Source organism: Lutra lutra, chromosome 8 (genome assembly GCF_902655055.1).
Source record: "Lutra lutra chromosome 8, mLutLut1.2, whole genome shotgun sequence".
Taxonomy (NCBI): Eukaryota; Metazoa; Chordata; class Mammalia; order Carnivora; family Mustelidae; genus Lutra; species Lutra lutra.
The window spans coordinates 134509368-134523260 of NC_062285.1; the positions used below are offsets into that span (position 1 = coordinate 134509368).

Below are 13893 nucleotides of genomic sequence, written 5' to 3' on the forward strand. Positions count from 1 at the left end.
CTGGGCTTTGGGGGGCAGCTCCCCCCTGAAAAGTAGCCAAGGATTCCAGTGTGCTCCGCGGGAACGTGGTGCTGGGCCAGGGTGCACGGGGTCAGTGGCCTGGGGAGTTTGTACTCTGTAGTCAGTGCCCTGGAGAGGGCCCGGTCGGGGGTGCTCTGCCGTCCTGGTCCCTGCCTGCCAGGCCCCCTGCCAGGCCCCCGGGGACCCATGCAGTTCCACTGGCCAAGCAGGGTGCCTCCTGCACAGTGAGCTCTGTGCCTCCGCCGGAGCATGTCAGTTTCCCGTCACTGCTGCAACAAACGTCCACAGACTTAGTGGCTTAAAACGACACATATTTATTCTCTTACAGTTCTGGCGGTCAGAATTCTAAGATCAGTCTCACTGGGCTAAAGTCAAAGTGTCAGCCGGGTTGGTTCCCTCAGGAAGCTCTGAAGGGAGCCTCCCTTTCCTTGCCTCTTCTAGCTTATGTGGGTGCCTGCGGTCCACAGCTCTCACCTCCTGCTTTCCTCCCATCAGGATGCCTGTGACTACGTGAAGCCCCCGGGGTAATCCAGGAGAGTCTCCCGATCTACAGATCGTTTGTGTAATTACACCTGCAAAGTCCCTTTTGCCCAATAATGTTCACAGGTTCCTGGGGTAAGAACAGGGACATCTGCGGCGGGGGGGGGGGGGGGGGGGGGGGGGGGATGACTATTCAGCCTACAACTAGGCTTCAGAATGGCCCGCCTCGCCCTCCCTCGGGTATTTTAACGCCTGGGCAAAAGAGTCTGGGCCTTTTCTGCTTTGGGTTTCGCAGGGTCCTTCCTAACCCTGTGTTTCTGAGGTCTTGGCTTCAGCAACCCTCCGTTCCGCCCGGAGAAACTCACTGCGACGTCTCCTTGAAAGGCAGGTGACAAGCCTCAGTCTAAGTGCTGGGGAGGGGCGCGGGGCCGGCCAAGATGCCCCCGAGGATGCCCGCCTTCAGCCCACACCCTGCTGGCCACAACAAGCCCCTGGCCGGGAAAGGGACGTAGAGAAGGGTCTGGGGCTGGCTGAGGGGGCCGGGGAGGCCGCGAGACAGGTGGGGCTGGCTGGGCCAGTGCACGTGGGCCGGCCCTGAGTGGCTGCGGTGCTGTGGGATCAGAGGAAGAAGCTGGGGGCTGTGGTCCTGGCCCACGGAGATGGTAGAGGCCGTGGCTGGGAGTGGCTCTGCAGTCGGCGAGAGCATCTGTGGCCCGGAGCATCTGGGCGCGAGGGCCTCACCACAGAAGTGCAGCTCCAAAGTCCCAGGCGTTGGGCTTTTTCTTGGTACTGAGAGAGCGGTGCGGGCAGGGGCAGGCAGCAGCTGAGCGGGACGGCGGGGAGCCTCTCTTGCTACCTCTTCTCCATGTTCTGCATCTGCAAGCTGAGGGATGTGAAGCTGGCCAGGAGGTCGGTCACTTCATCCACCTGTGGGACAAAACCAGCGCCCCGTCACAGGTGCCACAACAGGCCCAGGTGACTCGGCCCCCAGATCTCCACCCCAGTGCCACCAACATGGAGGGTAGGTACGGTCTTTCCTCCCAGGGCACGTGGCGGCTTCACCATGGACTACGGAACAGCCGTCTGACCGATGATCCTTGACTCCAGGGTCTCAGACTGCCCCAGAGAGAAGAGCCATGGGGCATGAGGAGCTTCAAAGGTGGTGGACAGAGACTTTGGGGTCCACAGCGGGCTGCAACCCCGCAGCCGCGGCCTCTCTCTGCATGAGTGGCTGGCTGTGTCACAGCAGAGAGGGACTGGCCCCGAGCTCCTGCCAGGACCCAGGCCCAGCTAGGCCGCTGGTGCTCACCTGCTCTTTGGTGCTCGTCATCTGGAGGCGGGTGCAGAGGTCATCCAGCCGTTCCCGCTGCTCGTGCCGCCCCAGGCGCTCCAGGTACTCCCTCAGCATCTGGATGATCTGGAACAAGGGGCGGGGCTGAGCTGCCCGGGTTCTAGCTAGGTGGCCCAGACGCCAAATGGGGTTGGTGGGAAGCAGCTGGGAGCCCTCGGGCTGGAGGCGGGCATGTCTGTGGTCCCGGCAGCCCCTGCCCCGGGCTTGTTTGCTGGCATGTCTGTGTTTGGGCAGCCCCTGCGTGGGGCCGGTTTGCTGCCATTGGCTCGGCACGACGGACACTCACCTGCTTTACCTCCAGCCGCACGGCCTCCAGGCACTGGGAGTGGCCTTCCTGAAGGATGTTCAGCTTTGACTTGGCCAGGTGCAGGGGCGTGCGGCCAGCTCGGTCCAAGGCATCCACACGGGCCCCTGCAAGAGCAGGCTGAGGTCAGCACACGGGGCGTTGAGAGCAAGGGAGGAGAGCGAAGGGGAAGGGAGCACATACCTCCTCGTAGCAGGGTAGTGATGACAGGGACGTGGTTGGTGCAGGCCGCTGAGGAAGAAGAACGGGGCCATGAGAGTCCTGAACGCCAAGGCTTGGGCCGGTGTGCCCACCGGAGGGAGGAGGACTGTGACTCCTGAGTGTGTCCGCTCCAGGTCATACCTCCAGAGACGGCATCACCAAAGCCGCCATGGGGCGGGCCCAAATCTCTCCCTGTACAGCTAGGGAGACTGAGGCTGGGAGATGGGACCCGCCTCACTGCCAGCCACAGTGTGGGGCAGCCACAGGCTGCAGGTCTCACCTTCCCTAGCAGAGCCCCGCTGAGCCCCTGAGGTTGCTAAAGCAGCTGTGCTCAGGGCATGGCCCCCTGGGGACCAAAGGGGAAGGCCAGGGGACAGAGTGTGGGGGCAGGGAAGCCCCCGGGGGCTCAGGTTCTCCCCAGATGACAGGAGATCCTGCTGGGAGTTTGCAGGACCCCAGGCTCTCCAGCAGAGCAGCCCACCTGCGCTGCACAGAAGGGTGGGCTGGCGGCTTTCCAGGCACTTACCCAGGTGTAGTGGCGTGTTACCCAGCCCGTCTCGCTGGTTGGGGTCAGCCCCATGGTCCAGGAGCAGCTGCACTGGAAACAGCAAAACCCGCGAAGAGTTGCTGGAGGACTTCTACCGGCTGGACACTAACCCCCACCCCGAACCTAGCTAAAGAGGCTTCCTCAAAGTGTGCGACACTGAACACAACACGGTTCTCTACATTGTTTTGTCCATTTCATTCAGTCGTTCATTCACTCGCTCACTTACTCCCTCACAGGGCTTATGTATAGGACCCTGAGGGCCGGGCACTGAGGATTCTGGGACAGCCTTCCGGCCTATGCAGGACTGCAAAAGGACGGGGCTTTTAAGGGTTAAAGAAAGTTCTTTCAACAGCAGTGGCTGCTGGTAAAGGCTGTCAAGGACACTTTCTGCTCTTTCCACAGCCAAGTGCCACAGCGGGAATTACGCCAACAGCTGATGCTGATCATTGCCCTCCCTGAGTCTCTACGCCACCTCCAGGGTGGGCTGCGGCATCGCCCGGGCCATCAGTTACCGCGACAGATGTGCAGGTAGACTAACACGTATGACACAGCCAGGCTGGGCTGCACACTGAGTATAGAAACGCATGGGAGTCGTATCATAAACCTACATGTGCAAGCTCTAAGTCCAGCCTGTAGAAGCAAACAAGACTATATCTCCGTGGGGGCGCATGGGTGGCTCAGTGGGTTAAAGCCTCTGCCTTCAGCTCAGGCCTTGATCTCAGGGTCCTGGGATCCAGCCCCGCATCGGGCTCTCTGCTCAGTGGGGAGCCTGCTTCCCCCCACCCGCCTCTCTCTGCCTGTCTCTCTGCCTACTTGTGATCTCTGTCAAATAAATAAATAAAATCTTAAAAAAAAAAAAAAGACTATCTCCATGACCTCAGGATAGGCAAAGATTGCTTAAGTAGATCACAGAAATGCTAACCACAAAAGAGAAAAGATGGATGCACTGGATTCATTAAAATTTAGAACTTGGGTTCATCAAAAGACACCACTCAGAGAACAAGGCAAGATGAGAAAAGTTAAGTCATTTATATTCGATAAATGACTTCTATCCAGAGTATATAAAGAATTTCTACAAATAAATAATTAAAACAACAACCACCACCAGGCAGCTTGTTTTGAAACACAGACAACTGGATGGCTCAGTTGTTAAGCGTCTGCCTTCTGCTCAGGTCATGATCCCAGGGCCCTGGGTTTGAGTTCCGCATTGGGCTCTCTGCTCCACGGGAAACCTATTCTCCCTCTCCCACTCCCCCTGTCTGTGTTCCTTCTCTTGATGTGTCTCTCCCTGTCAAGAAATAAATAAAACCTTTAAGAAAATAAAACGCAGGGGTGCCTGGGTGGCTCAGTGGGTTAAAGCCTCTGCCTTCAGCTCAGGTCATGATCCCGGAGACCCAGGATCGAGTCCCGCATCGGGCTCTCCGCTCAGCAGGGAGCCTGCTTCCCCCTCTCTCTCTCTGCCTGCCTCTCTGCCTACTTGTAATCTCTGTCAAATAAATAAAATCTTAAAAAAAAAAAAAAAGAAAGAAAAGAAAACACGGACAAAAGACATCAACAGGAACTAAACAAAAGAGGATATAAAAATGGCCAATATGTACACAAGAGACTACAAAAATGGCCAATACATACATGCTTAACATTTGTCGCTACCAGAGAAACATCAATTAAACCACAATAAGATGCGACCATGCTAGAAAGGCTAAAATTAAAAAACACAATATCGGGCTCCTGGGTGGCTCAGTTGGTTAAGCAACTGCCTTCAGCTCAGGTCATGATCCCGGAGTCCTGGGATCAAGTCCCACATTGGGCTCCCGGCTCCATGGAGAGCCTGCTTCCCCCACTGACCTTCTCCCCTCTCATGCTCTCTCTCACTGTCTCTCCCTCAAATAAATAAATAAAATATTAAAAAAAAAAAAGAAGAAAGAAAGAAAGACACAATACCAAGTGTCAGCAAGGCTGGGGAAAAATGTGGAACTCTTCCATTGCTGCCGGGAGTGTATACGGGGACAGTATACACACTTTTCCTTTCTTTCCTTTTCTTTCTTTTCTTTTTTTTCCTTCTTTCTTTTTTTTTAAGTAGGCCCTACACCCAACATGGGGCTTGAACTCATGACCTGGGGACCAAGAGTCTCATGCTCTACTGACTGAGCTGGCTGGGTGCTCCTGAAACTATCTTTTATCTTGATCCAGATGGCGGTAACATCAGCGCACACATACAGAAAGGTCACTGTTTATAAGTTATACCACACGCAAAAAGGACTTTGTAGGGGGACAGAGGTTTGTCCTGCTGGACACTTGGCACTGAGTAAATGCTGCCTGAATGTCTTGAAGGAGTGGCCGCAACCCTGGCGGTGTAGACAGATCTTCCCCCAGCACCCCTGCCGCGATGCTCCTCGGCCGGCCCCATTCCCTGCCCCATGCCCAGGACTCACCGATCTGGTCGTTGCCATTGCAGGAGGCAAAGTGCAGAGCTGTACGGCCCTTGTCATCAGCTGCACAGGGATCAGCGCCATCTTCCAGAAGCTGCTGCACTGACACCACCAAGACAGAGGGGCAGGGGGACAGAGAGGCAGTGTTAGCTAAGCAGCAGCTCTCAGGGCAGAAAGAAGGGTGCTCTGGGGTGCTTCCAGGCTGGGCATCGATAAGCCAGGGGAGAGCTCATCCTGCCTGGATGCCGGCCTCACAGAAGATGCCAAGATAAGGGACTTGTTCTCCCGAAAGCACGACTGAGGACCACAAATTGTGGCGGCTCAAACTCTGTGTCTAGAGACAGAACATCATAGAAGAATCTTGGCCCTCGGAGTCAGGAATTCTAGAGTCACAGCAATCCCTAGCACGGACTCTGGCCACACATCCATTCGGATACGCATCCATTCCAGCTGGACACAGCTGCCCAAGCTGTTGGGGAATGCTGCCTTCGCTCCCGGGAGGTGGCCCTCCGGAGGGGCCAGAGCACAGACGTGGAGCCGCATGGACTAAGTCCCAGGCGAAGCTGAGTAACGAAGAAAGGAGTACATTGCTGACAGCACGGGGCTATAGAAAGAGCTGAGCTGGGAGTCAGAAGGCCTGAATTTGGGTCCCAATTCATCGCAAATGGGAATAATCGCCAATCTCCAGAGCTGGTCTGATGAGAGTAATGGATGGGAAATGCCTTCTTTGCACAACACGGAGCCATTATGAACCACAAGCCATTACATGCCACACACATACGCCCAGCTGAAATGTAGAAATTGCTGCATTTTAGAGCAACCCCCAGTTTAGCTTCTGCCGGCAAACCTCTCAAGGACTCCAGACAAAGCCCAGAATCTCTTCCTCCTCTTTCTCTTCAGGCTCAGATAGCCACTCCGGCTCCCATGTCTCCTCAGGGCCCTGTTTGCCCTGCTCCTCTAATGTGAACACGCTGGGCCATTCTAGAACATTGAGGAGTATGCTGAACACAGCCTGGCACCGGGCACCGTCTGCTAAGCCCCTCGCCCACCCAGCCAGGCATCGCGTCCCATTCTGGGAGGTGCCCCAGGTGCCCTCACCCAGCTACCAGGAAGCAAAACTGGGAAAGAAACCCAGGCTTCCCCGGCTTCTCTGGCTCTAGAACTTCCGCCTCTCCCACTAAATACATCAGTGTTTCCGGGGGGTTTTGTTTTAGAAAAAATGGTATCACTTCACATTCTTTTTCTCCAATTATATTGCACATTTTTTTTTGTTTGTTTATCTTACTTAATACCCAGGATCAAGATCAGACTTGTTCAGCTCCATGAACACTGTTGACACACTGACTAAAGAAATGAATGAAGGTGGCAGGAACAGGTTTATGAGAGTGGAAGAGAAACAATGTACCGGTCAGCCTGGTACACTCGCCAAAAGATAGCCAGCCAGAGAGAATAGACAAAGCTAAAAGAGTCCGTTCTCTTTTATGATTTGTACAGTTACAGTCTTCTTGGAAAGCACTAGAGGCAGCATCTGTCAGAAGTCATCGAAATATGCATACCTTTTGATGTGATAACCCCATACCTGGGAAATTCTCTAAAAATGAAAAACTGGGGCTCAGTTGGTCAAGTGTCTGACTCTTGATTTCAGCCCAGGTCGTGATCTCAGGGTTATGAGATCGAGCCCCGTGTCAGCCTTTGTGCTGGGCATGGAACCTGCTTAAGATTCTCTCTCTCTCGGGGCGCCTGGGTGGCTCAGTGGGTTAAGCCGCTGCCTTCGGCTCGGGTCATGATCTCAGAGTCCTGGGATCGAGCCCCGCATCGGGCTCTCTGCTCAGCAGGGAGCCTGCTTCCTCCTCTCTCTCTGCCTGCCTCTCTGCCTGCTTGTGATCTCTCTGTCAAATAAATAAATAAAATCTTTAAAAAAAAAAAAAAAAAAAAAGATTCTCTCTCTCTCAAAAAAAAGAAGATTCCCTCTCTCCCCTTTCCTTCTGCCCTCCCCAACTCAAAAGAGAAACCACTATGCAAATATATGACTAACTAAATAATTCTCTCTTTGTTCCTCTGAAGGCACAGTGGGCTTCCATTACAAATTGTGGCTATTTCTGGACAATGGAATTATAAGGTAATTCCTGCTTTTTACCTTATAAGCTTAAAAAAATCATACAGCCATGTATTCTTTCTGTCAATAGGGGAAAAAAACACATTTCCCTTTTGAAAAAAATGAATGGTTACAAAGACTATGAAGTCACGTGGAATATAAAATTGAGTATCTGGCATGGTTTGCAAGCCCATAAAGAACATTTCTCTGCATAGGAAAAAGGACTAGAAAGACAGTCAGCAATATATTTAGAGATTCATTCCTCTGCTGATTATGGATGTTTTTATTGCATATTTCCCTCATCTCCCAAACATTTTAAATGTATATAATTTTATTGTATATGAAAATAGGTTATGACTTAACAACAACAGGGCATCAATTTTGTGTCCAATATGACTGCTCAGCTACACCAAAAACCCAACAAACGTGCAGAGAAGGAAAAGGAAATGCAAACCATAAGAAAAAAAGAGTACAGGCGAACCCCACAGCCAGGGTCACCGTCAGTCTTGCAAGAACCTGGTCAATCTGAGAGCCATTTAGATGCGGACACAGGTGTGTTAGAGACTCTGACCGGAACAAGAAGGCATTTCTGTCAAAACACTGAAACCGCTGCATGAGTATCTGATTCAGGATGAACTAGGCTTTCTGTGGAAGGGAAATAGAATTCAAATATTCTCCGGCCACACATCAGAGATATTCAAAGGAGAATACTTATCATTTTTCCTTGAAAAACTATCTAGGTTGCTACTCAAATATTCCAAAATATTAAAGTTCACAGAAAAGAGACCAAAGTGAAGAGAGCTGGAAAGCCCTCCAGTTCCCAGGCCTGCTCACCGTGCTATGCCAGGGGTAAAGGAACCATTTTTTTTTTTTTTTTAAGATTTTATTTATTTATTTGACACACAGAGAGAGATCACAAGTAGGCAGAGAGGCAGGCAGAGAAAGAGAGGAGGAAGCAGGCTCCCTGCTGAGCAGAGAGCCCGATGCGGGGCTCGATTCCAGGACCCCGAGATCATGACCTGAGCCGAAGGCAGAGGCTTAACCCACTGAGCCACCCAGGCGCCCCTAAAGGAACCATTTTTTTTTTTTTTAAGATTTGTATTTATTTATTTGACAGAGAGAGATCACAAGTAGACGGAGAGGCAGGCAGAGAGAGAGAGAGAGGGAAGCAGGCTCCCTGCTGAGCAGAGAGCCCGATGCGGGACTCGATCCCAGGACCCTGAGATCATGACCTGAGCCGAAGGCAGCGGCTTAACCCACTGAGCCACCCAGGTGCCCCTAAAGGAACCATTTTAAGGCCCACAGTCTAACACCCAGCTTCCTGAGGTCAATGACTTCCTCTCCATACCGGCTGTAAATGGGCTTTCTGATCCCACTGCTCTCAAGCAATGCTCACATCTTCTCTGTTGACCGCAGTGCACCACCACCACCACCAAAACCGAATGATGTCCACTTGAGGTAGGTAGGCTCATGGCCGCCAAGATGTCAGGCCCTAATCCTCAAAGTTTATTGGACAGGTTACCTTATGCAGCAAAAAAAGACTTTGCAGATATGAATAAGGTTAGGGGCCTTGAGACAGAAAGATTATCCTGGATTATTCAGGCCCAAACTAATCACATGAGTCCTTAAAATCAGAGTACCTTTCCCTGCCGTGTGAACAAGAGAGACAGCAGTGAGAAGACTCGGTCCACTGTTGCAGACTTTGAAGACGGAGGGAGAAAACTATGAGCCAAGGAATGTGGGCGGCTCCTAGAAGCGGGAAAAGACAGGGAAACGGAGTCTCCCCTAGGGCTTTAAGAAAGAAATGCAGCTCTGCTGACACCTTGCTTTCAGCATGGTGAGACCTGTGTTGGATTTCTGACTTCCAGAATTATGTGCTAAGAAATCTGTGTTGTTGGGGCACCTGGGTGGGTCAGTTGGTTGAGCGTCTGCCTTTGGTTCAGGTCATGATCCCATGGTCCTGGGATCAAGCCCCACATCAGGCTCCTTGCTCTGTGGGGAGCCTGCTTCTCCCTCTCCCTCTGCCTGCCATTCCCCTTGCTTGTGCTCGCTCTCTCTGTGTCAAATAAATAGATAAAATCTTAAAAAAAAATCTGGGGGCGCCTGGGTGGCTCATTGGGTTAAGCCTCTACCTTCAGCTTGGGTTGTGATCTCAGGGTCCTGGGATCGAGGCCCGAATTGGGCTCTCTCCTCAGCAGGGAGCCTGCTTCTCCCTCTCTCTCTGTCTGCCTGTCTGCCTACTTGTGATCTCTCTCTCACTGTCAAATAAATAAATCTTTAAAAAACAATCTGTGGGGGCGCCTGGGTGGCTCAGTGGGTTAAGCCGCTGCCTTCGGCTCAGGTCATGATCCCAGGTCCTGGGTTCGAGCCCCACGTCGGGCTCTCTGCTCAGCAGGGAGCCTGCTTCCTCCTCTCTCTCTGCCTGCCTCTCTGCCTACTTGTGATTTCTCTCTGTCAAATAAATAAATAAAATCTTTAAAAAAAAAAAATCTGTGTTATTAAAAAATAATAATAATTAAAAAAAAAGAAATTTGTGTTGTTTTAAACCACTATGTTTGTGGTAATTTGTCGCAGCAGCCCTAGAAAACTAACACGTGGATAAAATTACAAGCTTTCCCCTAGAACTTGTCCTTGTACCTCTGATGCTGCTACTGTCCTGTCAGCAATGAACGCAGGGGAGCAACAACAAAAAACCAGAGTGGCGTCCTGCTGGGAGCCCCTCCCATACCTTTCCGAGGTTCCGTCAACTAAACAAGTTTGAGAACCACTGACCCAACTACCCAACTTTTGACCAACGAAACCTCGGCTGAGCAGTTGAGGGTGGTGGCTCTGTTCCGATGGTGGCGTGGCCAGCAGCTAAAGCTGACTGTCCATTCCCAGTAACCAGAAGTTCTAAAAAGCTCCTACTCTGCCAGGGATACGAAAGCAGACATGGTCCCAACAGCAGGAAGCCCACAGAGTGATCAACACTATGACATCAGGAAGTTCCGGGTGACAGAGAGGCATGGAAAGAGTAAGCATCCAAGCCAGACTTTCTTTTGCGAGACGATCATAATTACAGAATATATACAGTGAGCCTAGCCCACGGGGGGAGCGGGTTATACTGAACTCAGCACTCTTTTCCCAGGGATGGATCGCCCGGATTTTATTTTCCCTAACCAGCCCACAGAGCTAGACCTGCTTTGCACACTCACCTGTTTCCACATCGTTGGCGTTGGCCGAGTCCCTCAGCCTCTTCAGAGCTGTGAAGAGGAAAAGAGTTCCAGTTAAAAACAAAATAAAACAGTCATGATGAAGCTGAAAGTGGGTGACTGCCTAGTTAAGCCATAGTGCACCCACGACAGCATCTAAAGGGAAAGAAAGGCACCAGGATGCGAGACGCTGGGAACAAGGGAAGACTGGAAATGTGGCAGAGCTAGTGCAAAAAAGCCACATTCTGTAGCAAATCCTTCAAGGCCTTTGGAGCCAGATCTTGGCTCTGCCACTTACAGTAGCTGGGCGACCTTGAGCAAAGAGAACTAACGTCCTGGGCCCCAGGTTTATCATCTGAAGAAAAAATACAGTGGACACACAAGAGCAGGAGTTTGAGTCTGGAAGGGGTGGGTTCTGATTCCATCACAGCCACTTACTAGCTATATGACCTGGAGCAAGGCAATCGCTCCCAGCCTCAGTTTCCTCTTCTATATAATGGAAACAGTATGGGGCTCCCACTGAGTTATTGTGAGGATTAGAAATGATCATAAATGGGGGCGCCTGGGTGGCTCAGTGGGTTAAGCCTCCGCCTTCCGCTCAGGTCATGATCTCCGGGTCCTGGGATGGAGCCCCGCATCCGGCTCTCTGCTCAGCAGGCAGCCTGCTTCTCCTTCTCTCTCTCTGCCTGCCTCTCTGCCTACTTGTGATCTCTCTCTCTCTGTCAAATAAATAAATAAATAAATAAAATCTTAAAAAAAAAAAAAAAGAAAAGAAATGATCACAAATGTCCCAACAGTGTTTGGGACAACAAAAGCAGAATAATCGCTACGGATTCGTCGCCTTACTTAACTCTGGCAACATCCCTGTATGGTACTCATTTACAGACGAGAAAACGAAGGCTGAAAGGTTCTACGGTTCGCCTAAGGCTTCAACGAGGTAGGGGAGTCCAGTCCCAGCCTGTGCATTTAAACAAGTTGGTGGAACTTGGCTATAGACTCTGGCCTCCCCTCTCTGATAATAAAAGTATTCGCCAGTACCCCATTTTTTTTTTTTAATCTACTGATAAACGCCTGGAGTCATGAAAAGTTTCTATCCAGGAATGACCAAGTGCTTCAAGACCGTCTCTTTCACATTCGCGGTCCTTAGCCGCTCTCCAGCCTGATGGCTCCTACAAGGAGACTCAGGGGTCGCCATGAGCCGGGAGCTCAGCCGTGCGAGGACCGGGTCCCGAGGGGTTGGGGGAGGTCAGGGCCCCGCCTCCCGCCGCGCTCCTCACCGTGCACCTCCTTGCCCGTGGGCCCGAGCCGGCGGTGGGGCCTGGCGGCGCGCCTCAGCCGGCCGGCGGGGATCTTACAACGCAGCTCATCGCGGGGCTCCGCGTCCTGCTGCCACAGGACATGGAGGTAGCGCAGCGGGGACTGGGCCCCGCCGGACGCCCGGCCCGGGAGGCCCGCGCCGCCGCCCAGCGCGGACCCGAAGTCCGCGAAGGAAAAGAGGCCCTCGGGACCTGTCAGAGGCTCCGGCGCCACGGCGCACTCGCCCTCCGAACTCGAGCGACCCGAGCGCGGCTCCTCGTCCGCGCCCCCGGCGGCGGCTGCCATGGCAACGGCTCTGCGCGGGTCTGGCCGCCGGAGCCTCGTTCCCGACCGACCAACGACCCGCTTCCTCCGCCCTAAGCCTCGCTGTCAGCGGGCGGGCGGGCGGGTCCGGCCTGCAACCACGGCAACCGAGCGGGGGGCGGGCTCCCGTCGCCAACAGCCAACCGGGCACAGTTGGGGCGAGAGAATTGGTTTCCGGCAGCATGATTGACGGACACAAAAGCCAGTCACAAACTTGGACAGCCCACGCTCTCGCCGTACGTCCCCACCGGAGCCAATAAAACAGTCAAGTTTAGGCCACTCTCTCGCTCTTCCCCCACAACCCATTTCCCCCGCCGGCTCCTGGGAAAGATAACGGGCAGATGCTTTAACCAATCACTTTAAGACGATCTGCAGCCAATCACTAAGGAAAATGAAGAAGCCGCACTGTAGGGATAAGAACAGATACATTTTAAATCCGTGAACGTAAAAAAAGAAGGACTTCCTGGTGGGAAGTGCATAGTGTGAGTAAGAAAGTGAGAATGTGTTAAAACTTGGGGCTCTGCCGCAATTTGAGGAGTAATAGCTTCCACATGCGAAAGATCCCTTTAGTTAGGGTCCTCTCGGTAACCCTGGCGTTGATCACCGACTTACGAAGAAGTGTAATTCAGCGTCATTGCCCCACAGCGACAACGAGCCAGGTGTCTATGTGTTACGTTCCGGGCGCAGCATCAGGCTCGCTCGCTGAGATGCTCGCAGCCCAACGGGAGAGGACGGAGCCGGAAACACGGAAGGGCTCCCTGAGCCGCAGCTGAGCTTCGCAAGCGCTCTCACAGCCCACTACCGCGTAAACACTTCTATAAGGTGGACGGGGAGGACCATCCCTACTTTACAGACGAGGAGTTGAAGCAAGAGAGACGGGGGACTAGTTTATGGGTGCTTTGGACCAGGGCTTTTGTCCAGGAAAAGTTCTTCCTTCTCACTCAACCCAGTAAAAATGTAATCTTTCTCTGACAGTTGAAAAACACTTTCAAAATTTGTAGTGCTCTCAGAACACCACTGTGAGGTTTCTCATGGTACGGTATGGAGACAAACGCTGTGTATTTTTTTTTTGTCTCCTCAGCCCCATAACCGGTAAGTACGCATATGCCAACTCCACTGGGAGCTAAAAGGAAACCGAGGAAAGAAATGAACAATGAATATGTGTCATATTCTGTATACCAAGTGCTTGATATATATTATACCATTTACTTCTCCCTTACAAGAATCTTAGCTAGTAGATTTAAAAAAAATTTTTTTTAATTTTTTAAAATAAATAAAACCTTAAAAAGAAAAGAAAATATCACCTGAGGGGCGCCTGGGTGGCTCAGTGGGTTAAGCCTCTGCCTTCAGCTCAGGTCATGATCTCAAGGTCTTGGGATCAAGTCCCGCATCCGGCTCTCTGCTTAGCAGGGAGGCTGCTTCCTCCTCTCTCTCTCTCTCTCTCTGCTTGCCTCTCTGCCTACTTGTGAGCTCTGTCAAATAAATAAATAAAATCTTTTTTAATTTTTTTAATTTAAAAAAGATTTTATTTATTTATTTGACAGAGCTCACAAGTAGGCAGAGAGGCAGACAGAGAGAGACGGGGAAGCAGGCTCCCTGCTGAGCAGATCATGACCTGAGCCACCCAGGTGTCCCTGGTAGGTATTATTATACC

General features: G+C 52.1%; 1 protein-coding gene across 2 annotated transcripts; it reads right to left on the reverse strand.

Moving 5' to 3' along the window:
• Positions 1-311: 311 nt before the first annotated feature.
• ANKRD54 (ankyrin repeat domain 54) lies at positions 312-12336 on the reverse strand. 2 transcript variants are annotated; one of them, XM_047740110.1, is made up of 8 exons: positions 11897-12336; positions 10623-10670; positions 5337-5435; positions 2884-2955; positions 2340-2387; positions 2139-2263; positions 1811-1918; positions 312-1428 (listed from the first exon to the last, which is right to left on the reverse strand). In XM_047740110.1, the coding sequence occupies exons 1-8, from the start codon at positions 12219-12221 to the stop codon at positions 1354-1356; spliced, it is 900 nt and encodes a 299-aa protein (XP_047596066.1). In that variant the 5' UTR covers positions 12222-12336; the 3' UTR covers positions 312-1353. The 2 variants fall into 2 exon arrangements, with proteins under 2 accessions (XP_047596066.1, XP_047596067.1); XM_047740111.1 differs by having other exon boundaries at positions 5337-5430; positions 11897-12035.
• Between the last annotated feature and the right edge of the window lie 1557 nt (positions 12337-13893).